This window comes from Leptodactylus fuscus, chromosome 5 (genome assembly GCF_031893055.1).
Source record: "Leptodactylus fuscus isolate aLepFus1 chromosome 5, aLepFus1.hap2, whole genome shotgun sequence".
Lineage (NCBI taxonomy): Eukaryota > Metazoa > Chordata > Amphibia > Anura > Leptodactylidae > Leptodactylus > Leptodactylus fuscus.
In genome coordinates this window covers 135,611,233-135,638,310 of record NC_134269.1, presented here as the reverse complement: position 1 = coordinate 135,638,310, position 27,078 = coordinate 135,611,233, and the positions used below count along the sequence as shown (strand labels likewise).

General features: G+C 42.0%; 1 protein-coding gene across 3 annotated transcripts in view; it reads right to left on the bottom strand.

Annotated features, from left to right (window-relative positions):
* The window catches only part of CNTN1 (contactin 1), a 145,653-nt gene that overhangs the window by 23,293 nt on the left and 95,282 nt on the right, over nucleotides 1-27,078 (bottom strand). For 2 of the 3 annotated variants that reach the window (XM_075274228.1, XM_075274230.1), the window contains 10 exons: nucleotides 26,819-26,991; nucleotides 17,277-17,372; nucleotides 14,848-15,054; nucleotides 14,372-14,468; nucleotides 12,019-12,200; nucleotides 9,042-9,166; nucleotides 8,836-8,953; nucleotides 8,517-8,667; nucleotides 6,271-6,401; nucleotides 5,399-5,571 (listed from right to left, as the gene is read on the bottom strand). In XM_075274228.1, the coding sequence (XP_075130329.1) occupies nucleotides 5,399-5,571; nucleotides 6,271-6,401; nucleotides 8,517-8,667; nucleotides 8,836-8,953; nucleotides 9,042-9,166; nucleotides 12,019-12,200; nucleotides 14,372-14,468; nucleotides 14,848-15,054; nucleotides 17,277-17,372; nucleotides 26,819-26,991 (1,453 nt within the window). The remainder of the gene's footprint in view (nucleotides 1-5,398; nucleotides 5,572-6,270; nucleotides 6,402-8,516; nucleotides 8,668-8,835; nucleotides 8,954-9,041; nucleotides 9,167-12,018; nucleotides 12,201-14,371; nucleotides 14,469-14,847; nucleotides 15,055-17,276; nucleotides 17,373-26,818; nucleotides 26,992-27,078) is intronic. The other variant, XM_075274231.1, reaches the window with a different exon arrangement.

The following is a 27,078-nucleotide window of genomic DNA, read 5'->3' as shown; positions in this document are numbered from 1 at the left end:
CTGCTACATCAGATGTAGCAATCTGATGTAGCAGAGCCGAGGGTGCACTAGAACCCCTGTGCAAACTCAGTTCACGCTAATAGAATGCATTGGCCAGCGCTGATTGGCCAATGCATTCTATTAGCCCGATGAAGTAGAGCTGAATGTGTGTGCTAAGCACACACATTCAGCACTGCTTCATCACGCCAATACAATGCATTAGCCAGTGCTGATTGGCCAGAGTACGGAATTCGGCCAATCAGCGCTGGCTCTGCTGGAGGAGGCGGAGTCTAAGGTCGGACCTGAATGGAGACTGGTGTGGAGCGATCTTAGACTCCGCCTCCTCCAGCAGAGCCAGCGCTGATTGGTCGAGTTCCGTACTCTGGCCAATCAGCGCTGGCCAATGCATTCTATTAGCCCGATGAAGTAGAGCTGAATGTGTGTGCTTAGCACACACATTCAGCTCTACTTCATCAGGCTAATAGAATACATTGGCCAATCAGCGCTGGCCAATGCATTCTATTAGCTTGATGAAGCAGAGTGTGCACAAGGGTTCAAGCGCACCCTCGGCTCTGATGTAGCAGAGCTGAGGGTGCACAAGGGTTCAAGTGCACCCTCGGCTCTCCTACATCAGAGCCGAGGGTGCGCTTGAACCCTTGTGCAGCCTCAGCTCTGCTACATCAGAGCCGAGGGTGCGCTTGAACCCTTGTGCACACTCTGCTTCATCAAGCTAATAGAATGCATTGGCCAGCGCTGATTGGCCAGAGTACAGAATTCGGCCAATCAGCGCTGGCTCTGCTGGAGGAGGCGGAGTCTAAGATCGCTCCACACCAGTCTCCATTCAGGTCCGACCTTAGACTCCGCCTCCTCCAGCAGAGCCAGCGCTGATTGGCCGAATTCCGTACTCTGGCCAATCAGCACTGGCTAATGCATTGTATTGGCGTGATGAAGCAGTGCTGAATGTGTGTGCTTAGCACACACATTCAGCTCTACTTCATCGGGCTAATAGAATGCATTGGCCAATCAGCGCTGGCCAATGCATTCTATTAGCGTGAACTGAGTTTGCACAGGGGTTCTAGTGCACCCTCGGCTCTGCTACATCAGATTGCTACATCTGATGTAGCAGTGCCGAGTGTGCATCAGATGTGTAGTTGAGCAAAACTGACTCAGCACTGCTAAGTCTGCATTCGCATAGGAATGCATTGGCCAGCCTTCGGCCAATCAGCGCTGGCTCTGCCGGAGGAGGCGGAGTCTAAGGTCGGACCTGAATGGAGACTGGTGTGGAGCAATCTTAGACTCCGCCTCCTCCAGCAGAGCCAGCGCTGATTGGCCGAATTCCGTACTCTGGCCAATCAGCACTGGCTAATGCATTGTATTGGCGTGATGAAGCAGTGCTGAATGTGTGTGCTTAGCACACACATTCAGCTCTACTTCATCGGGCTAATAGAATGCATTGGCCAGCGCTGATTGGCCAGAGTACGGAATTCGGCCAATCAGCGCTGGCTCTGCTGGAGGAGGCGGAGTCTAAGATCGCTCCACACCAGTCTCCATTCAGGTCCGACCTTAGACTCCGCCTCCTCCAGCAGAGCCAGCGCTGATTGGCCGAATTCCGTACTCTGGCCAATCAGCACTGGCTAATGCATTGTATTGGCGTGATGAAGCAGTGCTGAATGTGTGTGCTTAGCACACACATTCAGCTCTACTTCATCGGGCTAATAGAATGCATTGGCCAGCGCTGATTGGCCGAATTCCGTACTCTGGCCAATCAGCACTGGCTAATGCATTGTATTGGCGTGATGAAGCAGTGCTGAATGAGTGTGCTTAGCACACACATTCAGCTCTACTTCATCGGGCTAATAGAATGCATTGGCCAATCAGCGCTGGCCAATGCATTCTATTAGCGTGAACTGAGTTTGCACAGGGGTTCTAGTGCACCCTCGGCTCTGCTACATCAGATTGCTACATCTGATGTAGCAGTGCCGAGTGTGCATCAGATGTGTAGTTGAGCAAAACTGACTCAGCACTGCTAAGTCTGCATTCGCATAGGAATGCATTGGCCAGCCTTCGGCCAATCAGCGCTGGCTCTGCTGGAGGAGGCGGAGTCTAAGGTCGGACCTGAATGGAGACTGGTGTGGAGCTATCTTAGACTCCGCCTCCTCCAGCAGAGCCAGCGCTGATTGGTCGAGTTCCATACTCTGGCCAATCAGCACTGGCCAATGCATTTCTATGGGGAAAAGTTAGCTTGCGAAAATCGCAAACTGACAGGGATTTCCATGAAATAAAGTGACTTTTATGCCCCCAGACATGCTTCCCCTGCTGTCCCAGTGTCATTCCAGGGTGTTGGTATCATTTCCTGGGGTGTCATAGTGGACTTGGTGACCCTCCAGACACGAATTTGGGTTTCCCCCTTAACGAGTTTATGTTCCCCATAGACTATAATGGGGTTCGAAACCCATTCGAACACTCGAACAGTGAGCGGCTGTTCGAATCGAATTTCGAACCTCGAACATTTTAGTGTTCGCTCATCTCTAGACTTTATCAATAACAGTGCTCTCTTATCCTTTCAAACAATAACAGATAAGCACTACATGGGAGCAAGTTAATGGCAATTTATTGGACGCATATCTAACGGTTTGGAAATAGTAAGAGGAGAAAGAAGTCTGTAATAATCTATTGTGAAATGTAGCTTATATATTCAAGATACTATAGTTTTTTTCTTTGATTCTTTATATTGAGTTTCTCTAGGATAACAAACAAGATGCATAACTAGTATATGTGTCTATGATTTTCAATAAGTAGGTGGGCTATCTCAATAATGTAGGGGGAATCCTTCCTCATCTATGAGCAAGCTACCCTATGTCTGCAAATGGAAGCAGGGCACTAGTCACACCATGGAGGTGAAAAACTATGTAGTTATGGCACTTACCACAGTTATAAAAATGGACCTGGTCGAAGAAGGTTGAACAGTCATGCCATACCATTTGCTCTTTGTTTTTACCAAAATGAAAAATTATTTTAAAATTAAAAATAAATTCTAAAATAAACAGAGAAGGCATTAACACCATTCAGCTAGACCAGGGTTAGGGAACCTTGGCTCTCCAGCCGTTACAAAACTACAACTCCCAGCATACATACTTGCTCTGCTCTTCTTGAAACTCCCATGGAAGTGAATGGAGCATGTTGGGAGTTGTAGTTTCACAGCAGCTGGAGAGCCAAGGTTCTCTACTCCTGAGCTAGACCCTGGCCTCCATGTAAGATGAGGAGACTGTAAATCAGTGGTTCTCAATGTCATAAAGAAGTGAGGGTACTACTTAACATACACAGGTAAAACACAAACTGATGCTTTCATAGGCCCATATAGAGTGTGAATAATCTCAATATCCATGCAAATAGCAAATACTATGTATGAACCTAACATGAAAAAAAATCAAGCAAATTGTTGGTCAAGTTGTTGTAAATGGGCCAATTGGTTGTCACGCAAAGTCTGTTTTATGTAATCCCTAATGAAATTCTGGTGCAATTCTATATTATTCCTCTTATTCATAGAGTGAGCCATTACACATTTACTGCCCATGCCTGACTATGATAGGCTGTGTAGTAGCACACCCCAATGACATGGGAAAATGGGAGCCATAACAAAGAATTGATACAATAAAAATGTTAAAGTGATGGAATAAGTCAATGGAACTGTCAGGATCTATTGTCAAACTTACAGGTCATATAAATCATGGATGTCACAAAAGCAAAATCCATGATGTAAGCGTGAAGATATATTTTGTGCTGTTACATTTACGTATTTCTTTTACCACATTATAGTTCCACCCTATAAATGTCTCCTGTGGTTAACCAGTATTTAACTGTATTACACACTAGGTAATATATTTTTGGTGTGAATAAATTCAAGATTATTATTTTGTGGTATGACCTAAATGTTCTTTCCTTGAGACAGAAAGAATTTAGCAGTAATAAGAGGGCTTACAAAGCATACATGTACAGAGGAGATCAGCCTTTTCTGGCCACAAAGTACATGTACGAGACAACTACAAATTTCCTAAATTCTCTAACCAGGTTAAGTTATAAAAGCACACTGGGTAAGTAACCGGGAATTGTATGTAACACAAAGGATATATAGGATGTACGTGTAATGTGATGGACATGTGACACTTGCTCTCAACAGTATTGTATTTAACGTTGTAATGGGTGATTGTTATCCCAGATTCTATAACTATACATCTATATAAAATATGACCCTACATTGGTTTGTCATGCTGGTGGACTACAAGTTCTATTTACATTTGCTTCATCTGACCAGCATGTCTCAATACAATTAAAAACACACTGACAACACACTTGTTTTGGAACATCCTGACATTTTTAAAGAGGACCTTTCATGTCCTCGGGCACATGCGGTGTAATATACCGCTAGAAAGCCTACAGAATTCAGAGCACTATTGGCTTTCACGTACTGTACCCTCGCTGAAGAGCTATTGGTGCCGGTACCATAGCTCTTCACTGTCAGCAGGGCGTTTCTGACAGTCAGTCAGGAACACCCCTCCTCACAGTAGCGTCTTTTGTGCTGTACTGTGTGAGGGGGCACTCCTTACCGCCCAGCCATGACGCTGAACGGTGAGGAACGCCCCCTCCCCCTTAGTCCGCGTCTATGGACAAGTACTATCAGGAGTAGGGGAGGAATTCCTCACCGCTCAGCATCATGGCTGGGCGGTAAGGAATGGCACACAGGCTGCGCTTGTAAATAAGAGGATGGGGGTAAGACCCTATCCAGCGCTATGGAACATAATATGATAATAATGGGACAGCTGGCCCAGAAGTACGGGACCAACAGAAAAAAAAAAAATCAGTAAGGGAGTAGGGGGCGAACCAACAGACAAGGTAAACACACAGCAGAAAATACAGTCAGGGAAACACATACGGGAAAGGAAAAAGGGGTGGGGGGCAACAGAGGTTCCTTATAGATTTAAGGGAAGAAAAACAGCAGAGAGAAATGGTGCAAAAACACAATGATAAAGGCTGCAGAAAAAGGCGTTATACATTTCCACTGAATTTTTTAGCTATATTCTGCAACATGGGACCTTAGCCTAAAAGCATTTTATGTGAAAAAAAAAAAAAAAGTGCCCATGCTATCCAATACACGTACCTTTATTACGGTACCTAATGCAGCAATTAGGTTATAATGGTACATCTACTAACAGAAAGGAGTGCCTTTTTACAGGCTATAGCAGGTAGAACAATTTTATCATTATATGATTATTATCATTATCCCATGTGGTGTTGTTCTAATATAAGTTACCATCATCATGCTAAAAATTTTCATGTGGTATTTGAACTTTTTGCAAAATAATTTTTAGAATTTAAATAACACAATTTCAAGATTTTTTTTCAAACTTTTTATTTAGCTTACCCTTATATGTTCTTCATAATAGCTGGTGCCATCAGTCTCTATTATGAATCCATTTAAAGACCAGATAAACTCAATTTCCAGACCAGGATCATGAGAGGCATGGCATTGTATGGTTGCATTTTCACCTACTGATACATCAGCATTGGATGGTGCAAGAGTAATTTTTGTGGCAGCTGTAAATAGAAAAATTAAAAATCATTAAACTGCATTAATACACACATATATAATAAATGCAGTTTTACATAGATAACCAGAAGGTAACACCTCTGGCAATGACTTTTTTCCAAGAAACGCAATGTGCCGTGTGTACGTGAAGTTTGCACCGCGATTTTGACGGTGCATGTTTGCGGTCGCATTAGCGTCGCGTTAACGCGGCATTAACGCAACTGCAAACATACATCATCAAAATCATGGCGCAAACGTCCCGTACACGCGTGCCGCGTTTACTCCGTGTGAACAAGCCCTAATACTACAGATTCTGGCCACCCTCAAAGTCACTTCCCACCGTTAAACATCATAAAAGTTCCAAATTATAGATTTGTCCAGAAACACATGTATAAATGTTGTGCATTCTGTCTTTGCCTGTGCAGTGCAACTACCTTTTAAAAGACTCAGCAGATTACAATTTATATGGACAATTTCACACCATCTCCATGAACTTCTGAACAGCTGAAATTGTTATATCCAATATTCCTAAAAACAGTCAGTTCAGTAGACATATGCGAAAGGTTCTTTTTCACAGCTTTTTACAGCTTTGCAATATTAAATAGAAAATGAAAATTCCAAAAAAGAAAATACATTTTGAAAGAAGAAATAGGTATATATTGAGCCTGAGGCCCGTAGTCATGATAGGCTTTGTTTCTAAGCATTACCTTTAACAGAGAGAGTTGTTGTACTATTTGCTTTTCCTCTGTTATTCTCAGCAAAGCATGTGTAGCTGCCTTCATCAAGCATAGTTATATTAATGATTTCCAGGCTACCATCATCCCAGATAAACACCCTGCTGTGAGATGCAGAAATACATCATGTAAGTGAAAGTGGAGAGTCCAGTATTCATATAGCTTTACAAAGTGTGAGAAATATCAGTTTGCATAAAGTACATTTTTACTTGTAATTATTTTTTAGGTATTTATTTTAAGTTTTTAAGTATTCATCATTGCCTTCATATTGTTGGTTTAGATGAAACATATATTATTTTTATTATGATCCTGTGATATAGATTTGGTTGTCTTAAAGACTGGTGGTCATGCTCATATACAACACTCATGAAGCAATGGCTTGGTCAGTGTTTGTTTACATAGAGTCTGTATCTGTATCCAGCTCTCAAGTCTATGGAATCTATTATACTTAAGATATATTGCAAAGTTTTTAATATTCACAAATGCTAGTCATTTACGTAAAGTTATTTTTTGATGTACAAAGCATAAAAATTTGCAATTTTTTCAGCGTTTTACACAAAATAAATTGCAACTTTTTTCTTTTATGTTGCCTTTCTCATTTCTTCAAAAAGAGGCGGACAGGAAAGTGCGAGCGGCGGGCGGCAAGCACACGGGACCCCATTATAGTCTATGGGGTCCATGTGCTTTTACTGCACTGTGCTTTCAATTGCGTTTGGCACTCCGTTCAGGGGGGATCCTCATGCGGACTCAATACCAACGCAGATGTGAACAGGGCATTACAGATATAATTACTGGACAGTCCTGGAGCCTCTTAAGCAGGCAGGGATTGCAGTGGGTTAGGTGACTCAAATTCACAGGCAGCTTAGGGTTGGTTCACACCTGCGTATGTATTCCATCTGTTAGAGTCTGCATGGAGACCCCCCTGAACGGAATACAAACGCAATTGCAACCCCATTATAGTCTATGGGGTCCGTGTGCAGCACAGCGCTTGCAATTGTGTTTGTATTCCGTTTGGGGGGTCTCCATGCGGACTCTAACTGGACGAAATACATACGCAGATGTGAACCAACCCTTACCCACTTCAGTCTATAGTAGCAGCATTGTTACACAAATCTCATCGAAATGCTGAAAGCAAAACCCTCAGCAAAGGCTTTAAACCTGCGGCATGCACTTTACTGGTTTCACCCACGGATTTTAACCTTGGTTAGGTAAAAGTAAAAAGCTAAAGAGAGCCCAAGGAGAAACTAGCAGGTGAGCCGTATCAAGGGCCATTCAATTTCAACTGTATTTTTGTGTAGTGGTTTCCTGTGGAAGTTCTGCAGTTTGTTCACAATGCATGGCCTTATTCACACATCTGCATTTTTTATATGCATGGGATTCATGAACTGCATGCAGACCCTTTTATTTTAATGAGCACATGAAAATGCCCATCCTTTTTCCACAGACAATGCTCCATAAAAAAGAATGGAGACATGATCCATCTTGGTCCATTTTGCAGACCATGGAACTGCATTACAGTCTGAAAATCAAAGACCAACAGCCAATAGAAAAGTAATGGGAATCTAAAAAAAAAAAAGTTGTTCCATTTGCAAAAACAAAAACACAGACCAAGTACAAATAGCATACGACCCATAAATAAGCAGGGTGGAATTCTGTCTGTGATTAACATAGACATCACATGTCACAGACGGGTGAAAAACATAAACCGAACAGAATTACCTTTCCCTTTTTTCCTATTATTCAGCCAAATGTTTTATTATTTACAATTTATACAATTTTATTGTAAGAAAATTAATTGAAAAGCATGTTTAATTCCCATTTAGAGTTTAATCTTAGTATAATGGTTGTTTATCTTTTACATATACTAGATGGCAGAACAGTCAGATAATGAATATTTAAGCAAATAAAAACCCGCAGATTTTCAAGCACACATATATATAATATATATATTCAGACAGTTATAAAGGGATACAGAGGTAGCAATCACTACTGGGCTCTGGGGCTTCAGGGGGGCCCAAAGGCTTCTCTACAGCATTAAAAGCATATATTTTTATGATAGAAGCACATGGTAAGTAAAGGCCTGATTACATACTTTTGCATTGGGGGCCAGGAGCTTCATGTGACAAGTGCATACATCATATATGGTTAAAAGTATCATATTGAATAATTATTATCAGTGTGAAATATTTCAATAAAATCAAACTTTTCTATATACAAACCGGGTATCATTTGTAAGCAGTTCTGTTCCTTTACTCCATGAGAACTTGGGTTTTGGTGCCGCCTTTGGTTTACATTCTATGATAACTCGACCTCCTTTTGCAGCCAACACCTGTTTCCTCATAGGATTTAGCTCAAAAGTTGGTGCCAGAGCTAGAAAGGAAATACAATGTATAACAATCAACCAGAATTATTGCAATCTTGTCCACCCCCTCCCCATATACATGTTGGTTCCCCTTTCTACCTACAGCATCCCTGCCGTTTTGCATAAAAAGAACAATGAAAATTAGTTCTCAGAGGAAACCATACGGCATCACTAACCCAGGATCTTCAATTCAGCGTTTGCTTGAATAACTCCATACTGGTTGTATGCTATACATTGATACATCCCAGCATGCTGTATAGTTAATCTTTGGATCCTCAGTTCTCCTGTTGTATGCTAAAATAAAGAACACCATATGTTAGCAATCTGCAAATGCATGTAAACATCATTGTATGAATTTATATTAGAACCATATAGAACTTGCCTGGGTTCCGTTTTTTAACCATGAAATTTTAGGAATTGGTTTTCCCTTTGCAATACAAGGCCAAATCAATTCGCTGCCTATATCCCTCTCTGTATCATTTATGTGTTCTACCCATTCAGGAGGAGCTACAAAGCAAAACAAGAGTAATTTAATATAATAATAATCTTTACCAACAATTTTAAGTGCTGTCAATTGCTTACAATATCATACTGACATGACTGAATTAAATGAAGTTCTAGAGCTAAGAACATGTATTGACCTCAGTTGTGGAGTCAGAAACAGTTTTGGGTGGTGTTGGAGTTGGAAAAATGACAAAATTTACATTTAGCTTCAAAATAAAATGATTAATTTTAAATTATATGATACAATTATTGATATTGTACAATTAAGACCAAGGCACCACACAGTGAAAATGCAAAATTTTTAGCTGCCGCGGAAACAAAGCATGACATAAATACTGAGGCATCACAAACGTTTTCCGTATAATTTATTATGAGGTGGGGAAAAAAAAAACCCTCAAAAATGCTGCAAAGAAAACATAATGCATTTTGCTGCATACCCCCCCCCCCCAGCTTTTCTTGACTGTGTTTTGCTACATGAGGTCTCAGTCTAAGGCCGGGGCCACATGTAGCTTATATGTTGTGGCGTTTTACAGTACCTGCAAAGTAGATGGGATTCTGGCTAATCCCATCCACATATTTCAGAAAAATATCTGCTGTGGACATGCTGCAATTTCAAAAAAAAAGTTGAGTTTTTGTAAATTGCAGCAAGTCAATTATACCTACTGAAACACTGGAGTATTCCGTAAAGGGATAATTGAAGCAGAAAGTCTGCAGAGAAACCTGTGTGGATTTTCTGTACAAAAATGATGCAGGAAAAACCGCAATGCGTTTTTGTGTTTGTTCTCGCAGCTTTTTTTGGCTGCAGCTTGCTATGTGGGGCCTTAACCTAAAGGAAATTTTCTAAGGTCAGAATATCAGCCATAATTTCTTTATTGTGGCCAGGATATCTCCTCATACATGTAGTGCCCCTGCCTGATAACCCAGCTACAATAAGAAAATCATAGCTGGGTTCCTGACAAGTCCCAGACCATAGAAAGTTTCTGCATTAGTGGTCGTATCCATGGCAACCGATCAAGATAAAAGACTGTCACCACTAAGAAAGTTAGAGAAAATCTTTAAAACTTTGCAGAATTTTTAATTACTTATATTTGCAAAAATGTTTAACTTTTAATTATCTACAAATATAGATATGATCATGTACATGCGAATACCCCTTTAAGAGGTATTCTAATTTTTGTGACCTATGGCATATTCAGAGGATATAGATGTCTGATAAATGAGAGTCCCATTACTGGTACCTGCACTCACCTACAGAATGGGGTTCTCCAACCCCTCATCCTGTCAACTATTTTTCAGAACTGCCATAGATGTGAATAGAGAAAGGGCTCGTTCACATCTGCGGCCCGGTCTCCGTACTTAGGTTTCCGTTTCCTGCCTAAAACAGAGGCAGGAGACGGAAACCTGCAGGAGACTTTCTCACCCATTCATTTGAATGGGTGAGAAAGCTGTCCGGCCGTGCGCGGCAGTGAGCGTTTTGCGCTCTCCGCCGCGAAACCGGGTTTTATAATCCGGACACAGAGTCAGACATGCAGTACTCTGTGTCCGGATAAAAAAATCCGGCTTCGCGGCGGAGAGCGCAAAACGCTCACCGCCGCGCACGGCCGGACCCGGTCTATGGTTTCCGTCTTCTGCCATGCAGAAGACGGAAACCATAGAACGGAGACCCCAGACGCAGGTGTGAACCCAGCGAAAGTCAGATATTTAAAAATAGCACTGGATGTTGTGGACAGTGATATATGTAATGGACCCTATGTGGAGATATTATTGGTGCACTCTATGGCATGTTTATGTGGACACTGTATAAATCTGTATACACCTCAAGCACATAGCCTTAATATGGCTCCATATTGTACAGGGCCATAACAGAAGTGTACGCAGAAGTTTCTTGAATGTATCAAACACAAAAAGTCCCTATCACACCATGACTTATTATGCAGGCATTTCCAAGTGGAGTGTCAGAGCTGATAAATTACCAATAATCCAAATAATCCAAGGTAAGAAGAGATGATCACAACACCATACGGACTATTCAAGCAGCATTTTATTCATGTTTCCATTGAGGGCTAAGTTCTGACAGGAAATACTTGATGAATGTATGGTTTCTTTCCAGTGTTTCACACCTCACAGTACTGCACCTGTCTGAATAAGCTACAGCAGGATTTATTACCGAGCTCCTGTGGTGGAGTGATCTTCTCTTCTTCTCTTCCTTCTAGAATAGATTAGTTGTGTAGATACAAATCCCTTGGGAGCATTGTATGATAATATAGAGTCCCTATGGCTCTATATTATAAATGCATATAGATGCTTTATATGCCATCATACACCCAACTTCTAACAACTCTACCATGTGCAAGAGGCCTAGGTCTGTAGGTCACAATTCTGCAAACACATCAACTAATGAAAATTCTTGTTGTGTAGTACAAAGCTTAAAGGGGTTGTCCTGTTACGGTCACTTATCCCCTATGCACAGGACAGAGGATAAGTGTCGGATCACTGGACGCCTAATTGCCAGGTTCCCCAGTAATCAAGAGGATGGGGAAATGAAAGTCCCCTAAGGCATGACCGCTGCTCTATTCACATCTATGGGGCAGCGGGCACATTACAGTCCTGGCAACCCCATAGAAATGAATGAAGCACCGGTCACACAAGCACATTGGGGCTCCATTCACAAGCTGGCTTTAGGAGAACTATAAGTCCCCCATCCTCCTGATCACTGGGTGACCAGGGGCCCTCAAGCAATCGGATACTTATTCCATGTCATGTGGATAAGTGTCCATAATGAGAGAACCCCTTTAATAAATATTTCTGAAAAGTACATAACCATTGTTACTTCAGAAAAATATAGGTTCTCTTACCCTGTACATATACATTTGCTTTGTGCGTATCTCTTCCTTTAATATTTTCTGCTTCGCACTCATAAGTTCCTTCATCTTCAGGTTGAATATTGAATATTTTAAGGACTGCACCTGAGGCACTTACTTCAGCTGAAGCAGGCATTGGTTCATTTACTTTCCGCCATCGTATTACTGGCACGGGGCTATAATTATACAATGAAAATATAAATAATTTACTTAGTAAAACACTCCGCAACGCTGTACACAGAATTTTCCTACTAAATCAGTTCTTTTCTCCATCCCAGTGCATTTTCCTGTAATATAATGTGGACTGAAAAGTATAACTGCACTTTAAAAGACTTTTCGACATGCCATAGAGCCATACACGTCAAACATTTTGATCAATAGGATCAAATTGCTGAGACCTCATAATAGATAAAATGTAGAGGCAAAAGATTATAGTTGAGTTGAGTCTTCCTCCTTTAGTTTTAGAAGTTTGATGGGGTTTCAGCACCAGGTTGCCCATCGATCAAAATTTCTGACATGTTTCTATGGAATTTTAACCCCAAATCACATTATCAAGATTGATGTTTTTGTTTAAAAAAAAAAAAGTGCCCAACAGGCATGGTACATCAAGACACTCCAACCTCTTAATAAATCAGGCCCTTGTTCATGTACCAGAATGCAGATTAATTCCAGTTAGGAACTGGCATAGATTTTCTGTATAATTTAAGCCGGAAAACTGCAGTGAGTTGTAATATATATGTTGGGTCCAGCAGTCCCTGGTGAAAGGGCTTTGCGTAAATTGTGTGCCGCAATATCGATCACCTACACCAGAAAATTGGCATAGAAGGGATATTAAATTCTCCAACTGTGTTTTGAAGTACTAGAAAAAAAAATACTAAAAATTTAAACTAGTTTTCGAGCAAATGAAAGTCACATAATTTAATGCCAACCATTTTGCATGTAAGATTACTACTTTTTGTGCTTTTTTTTAAAAAAAGGCAACTCATAAAGGAATGGTTGGGCAGAAGGAAATTTGCTATAATTATAACCCCAATGTATGCCCATAGCTTGCTCAGGCAAAAATGTCTGATTTTTTTTTTAAAGGTATACTGCATTCATAGAAAGTTACCTCCCACTGTTCATGAAATCAGAATGCTTTTCACTGGAGATAGCTAAAACACCAAACCTAGATATCTAAAACAGTCCTGTTTGGCCGCCACCAATCTACAAATTATTCTCTATCCTTTGGATAGAGGGGTAACCCAAAGTTAGTGGAATATCCTTGAAGATATCTTTTAAAACTGTAGAATAAAGCATCACACAAGTAATCTTCTCCACTGTCCCCTAAAATATCCTAGTTAAATGGTAGGCCAGTAATTAATGTTTTTCACAGTATGTTTTCATTCTAAATAACTTAACGGTTAAAAAAACCGAAATAAAAATTAACAATATATAATGGAACATATTATAAAGAAAATGTAAAAATATCCCACCATTTTGTGTATCAAAATCTTGCTTTTTGCTAACCTACAGACAGTAGGATGGGGTAGACTCTTCAAGGAGCAGTATGAACAAAATGGAAGGATATTTTTCATCAAAAATTTTGTCTAAGATGCATTGGAGCAATAAAAATGAGTTGAGGAAGTGTACATAGCTTTTAAGATTTTTTTTAGTTAGCTTATCATAAATCATTTGTTTTATTAATAATATAGTAGACATCATTTTCCCCTTAAAGTAAATGATTTATTCAATACAATCTCATAAAATATAAGTGCCTGTATTAACCCATCAGGAGCAAAGTAAGTGATATATTAATGGCATGGTGAACAATTCCAGTGTTTCCCTTTCTACCTCAAATTTCCTGCTGCACCATTAGGCCGGGGCCCCACGGACCAGAAACACCGTGATTTGCCCGCAGCGGAGACGCTGCAGGAAAAAAATCGCAGCGTTCTACAGTGCAGGCAAAGTGGATGGGATTCATGTGAATCTCATCCCCACTTTGCGGAAAAGATTGCAGCGTGGACACGCTGTGATTTGCAAAGCCGTTGCAGCTTTGCAAATCGCAGCATGTCAATTATATCTACAGAAACGCCGGCGGCTTTCCCGTAGATATAATGTTAAGAGAAAGTCAGCAGAGGAAAACTCTGAACTTTCTCTTAAAAGTGCTGCGGAAAGAACCGCAATGCATTCACAGTCAGTCTTTATGCTGCCTAATATATCTGGAACCTTGTGGGACTTTCCTGTATTTTATTACAATTTCCAAATATAGCATTTGAGAATGGCATTGAGAAAAACTGTTTTTATCAATGACTTGATCGATGATGATGATGATGTCTGGCTGCTGCTCGAAATGTATTGGGGTACTTACTTTCCCAATGCGAAACACTCCAATGTCACATTCTGGTCTTTCAAAGCATAAGTATTTGAAAATTTAACTTGAAGGTACGCTGCATACCGCTTTGAAACTGAAAAATAATTACAGTAAAATGTGATTAACATAAATTATAAATACTGTTTATCATTAATGAGGCATGAAGTGATATGGACAGATATATAGATATAGGAAGTAGCAACACAAAGAAATTTTGGTACTATCAGCTTGACCCTCAAACAGGTCTGAGTACGTAAAGTATAATTATGAGGTCAAAAAGTTCAAGAAGGCTCCAATCAAAAAAGTGGTTTCTTCATTCATGTTACAGTTCTTGAACTGGAATTCTCTGGAGTGTTGCAACCTCTTGATTTGTAGACAGAAAGACTAGATTGATAGACTAGTCTGATATACTAGATAGATAGATAGATAGATAGATAGATAGATAGATAGATAGAAAAAATGATAATAGATACCTTCTGGCTGTGGCAAAAGAGATGTATATTTGCTAAACACACTTTTTGTAATTGAAGGACTGGATACAAAACAGGAGTAGTTGCCCCTGTCAGATTGTTCCACTTTTGCAATATACAGATTTCCATTCCTCTGTGTAATAAACCTCCGTGTATCCATAGAAATAAAATTTGGAAATTCATTTATAATCCATCTATAATTAAGGTCATCTGTAAATGGAAAAAAAAAGAATTGAATTTGAAAAAAACCCAAAACACCTCTTACTGCAATACATTCCTACGCTAGAGGGCCATTGAAATAGTACAAAAGTAGTGAAAATAATCTGTGAAAGAAAAATGAAGACCCCAACAAAAGACACAATACGAGGATTTTTTTTTATCCCATCTATGCCAGTAATCTTTGTTTCAAGACCCCTTCATCAGAAAAAACATAAACTATTTCTTGCTTCCTGGCATTCCCTAAAAGTGACTAAATCTATTCTGATCATGTACAAGCTGTCCACGGATTTAGGCCAAAATCCATACATTTTGTACATAGATATATACTGTTATTTAATCTTGAACATTGAAATTCCAGCACCAAGTCTTGAAACAATGGAAATCGCAGGCTCAATAGAAATATTAATGATATGTAAATCATAAAAAAAGGAAACAAAAGAATCAGAACATCTTGAGTTATTCATTACAGAGTATGAGCACCACATGTAGAAATACACGCACGTACATGCCTTGGTTATTAATTGTGCTCTGAGAAATGTTATTCCATGCTCAACACACTTGGACACCCAATCATCACGACTGGCTGCTGGCAGCTCCTTTGCAATTGCCAACCAATGATGTCCCAGATGTTCACAGGAGCTCAGAACAGAACTAGGACACTTTAGAGAAATTGCTGTACCACTGACACTGTAACTAGATCAAAGTAATGGCAAGTTACCATAATCATGGGCACCATAATCCAGCAAGTAGAAACTGGTGTGACATAACCTTATGACGCCCTCTTCATGGTGTTGTCCATGAAGTCTCCAGACCAATCTACGGATATCATTGCATCCAAGACAAAATCAGCACTCAATGATGAAGTGGACAGACCTCTACCTTTCCTTGTAGTCTTGCAGTGCACTATGATAGCTATTCAGAACTGTGGAGTGAGGTTATGGAAACATAAGTAGCCGCACTTCTGGTTTGTAGCCCAATGTTGGCAAATGCCTTCTGGCGGTTTGTGTCGACATTGTTTGCCACCACTAGGCTCCAAATGTGCCACCCAATTTCACTTGTGGTACAGAATGGATCACTATGCACCATTCCTCCAACCAGACAGTCCGTCTGAGCAGAGGTTCACCCCATGCATCTTTGGTTGTCATTTCACTTTTTCATTGTTCCCCAACCAGCAGGACACCAGTGTTGAATAGTACTGACATCTATACCAGGGTTATAAACCAAAATCTCACAGGTCAAGGATTCTGTCTCTCAGTTTGTGACAAGTGGCAATAACTGGCACATTGATGAACAATGTACAATCCTCCCACACCACTTGATCTGATTTTTGAGTTCTCAAGTGGCTAGAAACTGGCTTTTACTTGCTTTCAATCTGGCTTTATACCCCTCCCACATGCCATAGATTGGCACTAGGTGCTTTGAAAAATTGCAGAGACGCCTGCTACCGCCTCACTTTGCAAAATGTTATGGCTTGTCCTTGGAGTTACAATATCAATTTTGAGAATTGTGTAATATGGCCACAAGCAATACAACATGTCTATTTTAACAGAGTGCAATCATATCAAATACAGATATTGTGCATAAATACAAGATGACTATGGGATTCAGACCCCAACTGGATAATTTATGCATAAGCCTTACTAGGAATACTTGCAATCAGTGTTACAATTATGGAGGGTATTTAGCATTTTATGTTCAAAGTCCTCTGTTGCATACATTTATGTGGTGTGCGACAGCAGAAACCTATTTTAGTTCTTCTGAAATCAGAACTGCCTAGAACTCCACATAACCTTTATGGTTCCCAACCCCTTAGAAGAGTGTGGAGGTTTCATCTTCAAAGACTGGCATACTGCTAGAAGTGAGCAGTTAATCTTCTTCCAACAGATATACGTTATCTACAGTAAAGGCAGTGCAACGACAAGAAATACTTCAAGACAAATCCACCTACGCTATCATTCAGAATTATCTGGCATTGCATTGGTGCACTATAAAGGCATTGACAGAATATAAATTGAGATTTATAGCAAATAAGAATATTCACAGACAGTGATGAAATATAAGAAACAATCTGCTTTTTTTAATTTTACACAAGCTAGACTGAAAGGGGGAAAATGTATTACATTGATTTATTACATACTGTAAAATCATCATAGTTTTGAGAAAGGCAAAGGCAATAGGCTACACCTAATGTCTATAACTGTTCTGATCATCACCTGGGTAGTGTGGTGGTGGATCACAGATGAGTGTTATTCCAGTTCCTTCCTTGACTTTCACTGCTGGACGTTCTTCTACAGGAAATGGATCTAGATCTGTATGCAAAATAAATAGTAACTGCATATTAGCCATACAGAAAACAGAATACATTTAAATATTATCATTTATTTTTGCACTAAATATGACATGAGTGCGGAATCTCTGCACAGCTTGAATGACAAAAATAATATAAAACTATAGCAAACTACCATGTTAATACTAGTGAGGCCTGTGCACTCTGGTGGGGATCTGGAGCTATAGTGGATACCTGAATTTGTCAATCCACTGTGAAAGACTATACATATTATTCCCATAAGTTAGCTGATGTTGCTAAGCTTCTAGGATAGACAGATGTCACTAGCTTCAGTCCATGGCATTCTTTGCCCATGCAAGAATTCAATATCAGAAATAAAGTTCCCTTTGGATAACAAACAATGAAACTATTTTTATCACGTGTTTGTGTCAATTGTTGCACCTGAATAACAAGTGACTTGCTGATCATGGTGGTATGACCAATCTATCACAAGAACAGAGAGACGCCAATTCACTGGGATTGGGATTGCAGTACTCTGCATAGTAACTGGTCAGAGTGGTGCTGTCTACAGAAAATGCTATAGGTCCGTTGTTCTCATAACTGTTGGCTGTCACAGGGATTGCTTATTTTAGCAAAGAGCAATTCCTTGACAGGTAGGAAAATTCAATATAATTAAGTGCCCTGTATAAGTAAAATGAAAGGGCTCTACTTCTAGAAAAGATTAACTATTAGGGCACATTTACTATTTGGCTGTGGCTGAATTCTGGCTTATTTGCACTAAACCTGGGTGTATTTTTGGCACAGAATGTCTCTTCTAGTTTTAGATATGTTAATTAAATGAAAAAGCAGATGTTTCCAACCTAAATAGCAAGCTGTTAATACCGGCATGAAATTTCATCAACAGAATGCTGAATCGGCACACTAATGGCTTCTCCAAAGTTGTTACTGTGCAGTATCCTACCTGAAATATAATAGTGGGGAGATTATAGGCATAAATGTCTAAATGTCTGTACCTTGTCCTGATAGATTAATTATAACTTACGCCAGTTTTCTGGTGTGAGTTACAATGGAAATCTATGCCAGCCTCTTCATGAGTCTCCTGTTCCTTGTGACAATCTGGATATTTATTAAGATTGGGGTACGATATATCATTCTTAAATTTGCCACATTTGAGTTGTTTTTTTTTTTAAAGATAAGGTAGTGGGTGAATTATTACCTAAATATCCCATTTTTGCATCTACAAAGGCCAGAAATGTTAGAAACTTTATAGTACCAACAGGCTCGGACTGGCCCGCCAAGATATTAGTGAATCCACCAGTGGACCTCGAGCCTTTTGTGGGCCCTACCGGACCCATACTGCTTTTTTAATAGTCGGTAGAGGTCTGGTAAAAGGTGCTGGAGGTGGTATGGGGCCTGCTAGAGGTGACTGGGGCCCCGCAGTACCATGACAGTGATCGGGGAAAGTTTTGTCCCCAGACTGCTATACATATTGTTAATGGAAAGGGGCCCGGCATTATGTGATGTCTGTACATGCTGGGCCCCTTTCCAATAGTACCCTGCACAGTGGAGGTGATTAAATAAAACAAATACTTATACCTCTCCTGGGAATCCAGCTCAGATGAAGGAAGAGATGAAAATCCCCCCAAAAAGTAGAAGGATATCTGTGCTTGCCAGTTCAAGTTTTTTTTTTACTGGTGCACAAATACACTCAAGTGTATATATATATATATATATATATATATATATATATATATATGGAATAAGAATGCACTCTTCCTCTGTGTCTGTATGATCTTACCGTTTCACCTACATACCTTTATTGCATCACCTATAATGTTTTGCACTATGTGCCGCTTGGAGTTTTGTTTTTCTTGAATGTAGAGTCTCCTGGGAATCCCACAAACTCTAGCATCTCCTTCGATGCTTTTCCAGCATGTGACTGAGGTCAAGTGCCCCAGATATCACTGCTGGTGCCTGTGGTTGGGCCCCAGCAGTCACGTGGGGCGTGCAGGTGTAAAGACATCATCACACCCCACGTGACCGCTGAGGCCTAACAATAGGCCGCAGCAGGAAGAGGACAGAATATGATGATAAAGAGAGCCAGACAGAACGAGGAATGCCCAGGAGGCAAGGGGAGTATGTTTGTTATTTTCTATCAACCCTCTGGGCCTCCGATTATTATATTCTGGGGTCTGAGGCTACCCCAGTGTATAATAGCACAAAAACTAATTGGAGTGCCAAACCTCACAACTATTCGTCAAATTAGTTTATTATTCAAATTCATATATAAATAATATTAGTGGAATTTCATATGAATTACTATTTAAGGAAGGAAATGGACAAAGAACTCAATCCCCAATGAAGGAGACCAGAGTGAGGATGTTGGACTTCAATTTTATTTTAGCAAAAGCAAACTGCTGGCAGAGGATGCGACTTGTAAAAGCTTGGGACTACGTACAGTTTTTGTTCCAGCCTATAATATCTCCACGACCAGATTTCAGTAGGTTATTGCACACTAGTGAATTGGCAGCAGCGATTAACGTGCTGATTTCGCATCTACTGATGACGTTCTGTGCTGGTATTATTAGGCCATCTTGCTATCAAGGTAGTAGGTTGAGTGTAAGAGAATGTGCATATATATTTACTGAGTGTGTACAAATTGAGAAAATGTCTGCTTCAGGCCAATGACTCTTTCTGAATAGATTTGGACTTCATGGTTCATTCCTGTTCTATGACTTACAGTGTGTGCAACACAATACATCCAAAGCAAAGTGCCATTTCCATGGAAACAAACTTCCGGGAGCATTGCCAATGATTTCATACTGCAATGTATTTGACATATTCCTTAAACACTGCAAGGAATAACAGCACAAGGACTCAATCATTTTCTAGCCCAGGGAAGTCCAACCTGTTCCTTCATTCTGCCCAAGTATTTTGTCTTTGCTACACACAAAAATCACTGCATTACACGTCATGTTATGACTATATGGAAACATGGTGACTCAAAACTCCAAAATCTGAAAAATAAGCAAAAACGCTAGAAAAAGCAACACACTATTTTAATAGGAATACACTTTCAGGTTTTGTTGATGCAGGTTTTGAAATAAAAAAAAAAAGTAGTGGATTGAAAAAGAGGATGGGTATTGTAGATTGTTTCTGCTGCATTTTTCATCACATTTTTGCTGTGTTTTTCGCTGCAGTTTTTATTTTATTAATAAGGCCTGGGCGCCACGTTTACGAAAACAGCAGTTTTACAGAACCTGCAAAGTGGAATTCTGGCTAATCCCATCCCTACGTTGCAGAAAAATATCCGCAGTGGAAATACTGCAATTTCAAAAGACTTGTTTTTGTAAATCGCAGCATGTCAATTATACCCATGGGAATGCTGGTGTATTCCATATAGGTATAATAGGGACAGAAAGTCCAACATGCAATGCCTTTCCTCCAGTCTGTCCACAGCGGTTTTTCACTGTGGCTTGCTATGTTGGGCCTTAGCCAGTGTCGTAACTAGGAATGGCGGGGCCCCGTGGCAAACTTTTGACATGCCCCCCCCACCCACCCACACCGACGAAGACCTCGACCGACCCCCTCTTCCGCACTCTATTATGTCCCTTATTAAGCCCTGCACACAGTATTATGTCTCATAGTGGCCCCTGCACACAGTATTATCCCCCATAGTGTCCCCTGCACAAAGTATTATCCCCCATAGTGGCCCCTGCACACCGTATTATCCCCAATAGTGGCCCCTGCACACAGTATCATGTCTCTCAGTGGCCCCTACACACAGTATTATGTCCCTTACTGGCCCCTGCACACAGTATTAACCCCATATAGTGACCCCTGCACACAGTATTATACCCCATAGTGGAGACCCAAAAATAATTATTATACTCTGGGGTCTTTTCAGACCCCAGAGTATAATAATTGGAGACCCAGGGGGAGAAAAACATAAAAAAAATACTGTTTCTTACCTATCCCCGGCTCCTACGCTGTCTTCTCCACTGGCGTCCTTATGAAATGAAGTTAGACGTCACATGACCTGGGACGCAGGCCGGGTTCATGTGACGTCAGAGACGTCAGGAAGGAGGCCTGGCAGGATCGTGGAGAGGCAGGTAACACTGTTTGTTATGTTCCCTTACCTATCCCGATCTGCCGATCATTATACATTATACATCATTATCATTATCTTTGCAGACCCCCCCCCCCCCCCCCCCCCCGAGTATAATGATAGTATTTGTGGGGCCCGTGGTGTCACTTACCGATCCCAGCCCAGCCAGGATCGGCAAGTGAATAGGGGCCCTAACGGCCTATTTAAAAAAAAACAGAAAAACGCAGCAGTAGTGGCTGTCGCCGGGCCCACTAATGGCCCGGGCCCTGTGGCAGCCGCCTCCGCTGCCTCTATGGTAGTTACACCCCTGGCCTTAGCCTAAATCTATATGGAAAACTCTAGTATTTCTACAGGTATAATTGACATGCCATGGGAAAAATCGCAGCGTTTTACAGCAACCACAAAGTGAGTGGGATTCTTGCGAATCCCATGCCCACTTTGAGGTAAAAACCACAGTGTGGACACGTTGTGATTTCCAAAACCAGCGCGAATTTGGAAATCGCAGCCTTACAATTGTATCTACAGAAATGCCGGCAGCTTTCTCATAGATATAACTATAATAGAAAGTCTGCAGAGGAAAACGCCGCAATCTTTGTTTTCATCCTTTATGATCCACACCTGATATTGGCTTCAAAACCTGCATCAAAAAAAACCTTAATATGTGTCCCTACCCTAAGGCTGGGTTTACACTGTGCTCTTTAAATGAAAGATTGCATACACTTTTTACGTGCAGTAATAAGTAGCACAAGCTACTCTGCATTTCACCTGCATGGTAAGGACTAGAGATGAGCGAACAGTGTTCTATCGAACACATGTTCGATCGGATATCAGGGTGTTCGCCATGTTCGAATCGAATCGAACACCACGTGGTAAAGTGCGCCAAAATTCGATTCCCCTCCCACCTTCCCTGGCGCCTTTTTTGCACCAATAACAGCGCAGGGGAGGTGGGACAGGAACTACGACACTGGGGGCATTGAAAAAAATTGGAAAAAGTCATTGGCTGCCGAAATCAGGTGACCTCCATTTTAGACGAATAGTGGATTTCAAATCCGGGTCATATGAGAATGTGAACTTTGTGACTATGAGACAGGGATAGCTGTACAGGCAGGGATAGCTAGGGATAACCTTTATTTAGGGGGGAATGTTATTAAAAATAACTTTTTGGGGCTCTATCGGGTGTGTAATTGTGATTTTTGTGAGATAAACTTTTTCCCATAGGGATGCATTGGCCAGCGCTGATTGGCCGAATTCCGTACTCTGGCCAATCAGTGCTGGCCAATGCATTCTATTAGCTTGATGAAGCAGAGTGTGCACAAGGGTTCAAGCGCACCCTCGGCTCTGATGTAGCAGAGCCGAGGCTGCACAAGGGTTCAAGCGCACCCTCGGCTCTGATGTAGGAGAGCCGAGGGTGCACTTGAACCCTTGTGCACCCTCAGCTCTGCTACATCAGAGCCGAGGGTGCGCTTGAACCCTTGTGCACACTCTGCTTCATCAAGCTAATAGAATGCATTGGCCAGCGCTGATTGGCCAATGTATTCTATTAGCCTGATGAAGTAGAGCTGAATGTGTGTGCTAAGCACACACATTCAGCTCTACTTCATCGGGCTAATAGAATGCATTGGCCAGCGCTGATTGGCCAGAGTACGGAACTCGACCAATCAGCGCTGGCTCTGCTGGAGGAGGCGGAGTCTAAGATCGCTCCACACCAGTCTCCATTCAGGTCCGACCTTAGACTCCGCCTCCTCCGGCAGAGCCAGCGCTGATTGGCCGAAGGCTGGCCAATGCATTCCTATGCGAATGCAGAGACTTAGCAGTGCTGAGTCAGTTTTGCTCAACTACACATCTGATGCACACTCGGCACTGCTACATCAGATGTAGCAATCTGATGTAGCAGAGCCGAGGGTGCACTAGAACCCCTGTGCAAACTCAGTTCACGCTAATAGAATGCATTGGCCAGCGCTGATTGGCCAATGCATTCTATTAGCCCGATGAAGTAGAGCTGAATGTGTGTGCTAAGCACACACATTCAGCACTGCTTCATCACGCCAATACAATGCATTAGCCAGTGCTGATTGGCCAGAGTACGGAATTCGGCCAATCAGCGCTGGCTCTGCTGGAGGAGGCGGAGTCTAAGGTCGGACCTGAATGGAGACTGGTGTGGAGCGATCTTAGACTCCGCCTCCTCCAGCAGAGCCAGCGCTGATTGGTCGATTTCCGTACTCTGGGCAATCAGCGCTGGCCAATGCATTCTATTAGCCCGATGAAGTAGAGCTGAATGTGTGTGCTTAGCACACACATTCAGCTCTACTTCATCAGGCTAATAGAATACATTGGCCAATCAGCGCTGGCCAATGCATTCTATTAGCTTGATGAAGCAGAGTGTGCACAAGGGTTCAAGCGCACCCTCGGCTCTGATGTAGCAGAGCTGAGGGTGCACAAGGGTTCAAGTGCACCCTCGGCTCTCCTACATCAGAGCCGAGGGTGCGCTTGAACCCTTGTGCAGCCTCGGCTCTGCTACATCAGAGCCGAGGGTGCGCTTGAACCCTTGTGCACACTCTGCTTCATCAAGCTAATAGAATGCATTGGCCAGCACTGATTGGCCAGAGTACGGAATTCGGCCAATCAGCGCTGGCCAATGCATTCTATTAGCCCGATGAAGTAGAGCTGAATGTGTGTGCTAAGCACACACATTCAGCACTGCTTCATCACGCCAATACAATGCATTAGCCAGTGCTGATTGGCCAGAGTACGGAATTCGGCCAATCAGCGCTGGCTCTGCTGGAGGAGGCGGAGTCTAAGATCGCTCCACACCAGTCTCCATTCAGGTCCGACCTTAGACTCCGCCTCCTCCAGCAGAGCCAGCGCTGATTGGCCGAATTCCGTACTCTGGCCAATCAGCACTGGCTAATGCATTGTATTGGCTTGATGAAGCAGTGCTGAATGTGTGTGCTTAGCACACACATTCAGCTCTACTTCATCGGGCTAATAGAATGCATTGGCCAGCGCTGATTGGCCAAATTCCGTACTCTGGCCAATCAGCACTGGCTAATGCATTGTATTGGCTTGATGAAGCAGTGCTGAATGTGTGTGCTTAGCACACACATTCAGCTCTACTTCATCGGGCTAATAGAATGCATTGGCCAATCAGCGCTGGCCAATGCATTCTATTAGCGTGAACTGAGTTTGCACAGGGGTTCTAGTGCACCCTCGGCTCTGCTACATCAGATTGCTACATCTGATGTAGCAGTGCCGAGTGTGCATCAGATGTGTAGTTGAGCAAAACTGACTCAGCACTGCTAAGTCTGCATTCGCATAGGAATGCATTGGCCAGCCTTCGGCCAATCAGCGCTGGCTCTGCCGGAGGAGGCGGAGTCTAAGGTCGGACCTGAATGGAGACTGGTGTGGAGCGATCTTAGACTCCGCCTCCTCCAGCAGAGCCAGCGCTGATTGGTCGAGTTCCGTACTCTGGCCAATCAGCACTGGCCAATGCATTTCTATGGGGAAAAGTTAGCTTGCGAAAATCGCAAACTGACAGGGATTTCCATGAAATAAAGTGACTTTTATGCCCCCAGACATGCTTCCCCTGCTGTCCCAGTGTCATTCCAGGGTGTTGGTATCATTTCCTGGGGTGTCATAGTGGACTTGGTGACCCTCCAGACACGAATTTGGGTTTCCCCCTTAACGAGTTTATGTTCCCCATAGACTATAATGGGGTTCGAAACCCATTCGAACACTCGAACAGTGAGCGGCTGTTCGAATCGAATTTCGAACCTCGAACATTTTAGTGTTCGCTCATCTCTAGTAAGGACCATTAGGCTTGGGCCCCACATAGCGTAAAGCAGGGGTGCTCACACTTTTTCAGCATGTGAGCTACTTTATAAACTGACCAAGGCAAAAGATCTACTACCCACTTCTTGTGGGCGGGGTTGGGGTGGGCCTGTGGGCGGGGAGTGTCTGTGGGCGGGTCCGTGCATGTGGGCGGGGTCGGGCGGAGCGTGAGAGCAGGAAACAGCGGCGTTCTGTGGCCGCCCAGGGATCCCCGGTGTCTGCTTGTTCACAGCGCAAGCTGAGAGTTATCTCTGGACACTGGCAGGCTGGGGCTGCGGGAGCCCCGCCTGCCAGTGTCCGGAGATGACTCTCAGTCTGCGCTGTGAACAAGCAGCACCCCGATTCCCTCCATCCCTAAGAGCGGGGAGCGCGTCATCCCCCGGAGCTGCTGCTGCCCGGCCTGCAAGTGTCCGGAGTGCTTGTTCACACCGCAGGCTGAGTCGACTCTCAGCCTGCACTGTGAACAAGCAGACACCAGGGATTCCTGGCTGCATCCCGCGATCGACCCATACGTCCTTTGCGATCGACCGGTAGATCACGATCGACGTATTGGGCACCCCTGGCGTAAAGGCTGCAACTTTACCACAAGGTAAACACTGTGGCAAAAACCACTGCGTTTTACAGTACCTGCAAAGTAGATGGGATTCTGATTAATCCCATCCACACATTACAGAAAATGATCCGCAAAGGATGTACTGTGAAAAAAGCACTGCATTTGTGCAAATTGCAGCAAGTCAATTATACCTACAGAAATGCTGGCATTTTCCATATACCGCTAGGTATAATTGAAGCAGAAAGTTTGCATATGAAAGCTTTGCAGACTTTCTGCAAAAAGCTCTGCAGGAAAAACTGCAATTGTGTTTCTGATTTACTGTCATAGGAACGTGCTACTGATATCACTGAAAGGACCAGAATTATAATGACATATGTCAGCTGTTCACTTAGCTGTTTGTAATTGATCACTTTGGACATACAGTCGCAAGCACCAGCTGCATGTGTAACCTTACTTGTATGATCTGATTTTTATGGATTCAAGACAATGACATCTTCTAGAAGTAAATGGGACCAATATTCCCAAACGTCTCACAATGAAAATTCAATACATTATACATTACATTATAAGATGGTAGCAAAACCCTTGACAATCTGCAAATCACATCACAACCACTAGGTGGCCACATAGAGACACATATAGCATAAACAACTCCTGACAGTATTGTAGAAAAAAAATTATTATTATTATTATTATTTTTATTTATTTATTTTTATTTTTTTTAATGCAGGTCACCTTGCACCACACAATTCAGGAGATGTTGTGCCAAGAAAAAAGTAAGGAAGGTAAAATCTCTAAGTGGCTACTAAAAATATCCAACTTCAGGAATATTGACGCACAAGTATAAAAAAACTAACATGTATTAGATAATGTCTATATTTAAAATAGCACTGAACTAGACAAAATAAAAAGAGGTAGCTTGCTATTGTATGCCTCATTGTATATGGCTGCCTAACACTGCATGCAGTTGTTTACTTACATCCAAAATTTAGGGTGGCTTCAGTACTTCTGATTGTTCCATATTCATTTGTAACTATACAAACATATTTCCCAGTATCTCTAGATTTCTGTGGATTGTTGATAACCAGGTTTCCTCCTATCATGCTGTAGTGTGGATTTAAAAGATCAATTTCCCATTCGTTGAATCTCCACCTGATATAGAAATGCAAATCAAAAATATAATGCACATATCTGCATGGAACAGAAAACTGAAATGATACATATACTGTATCACTAATA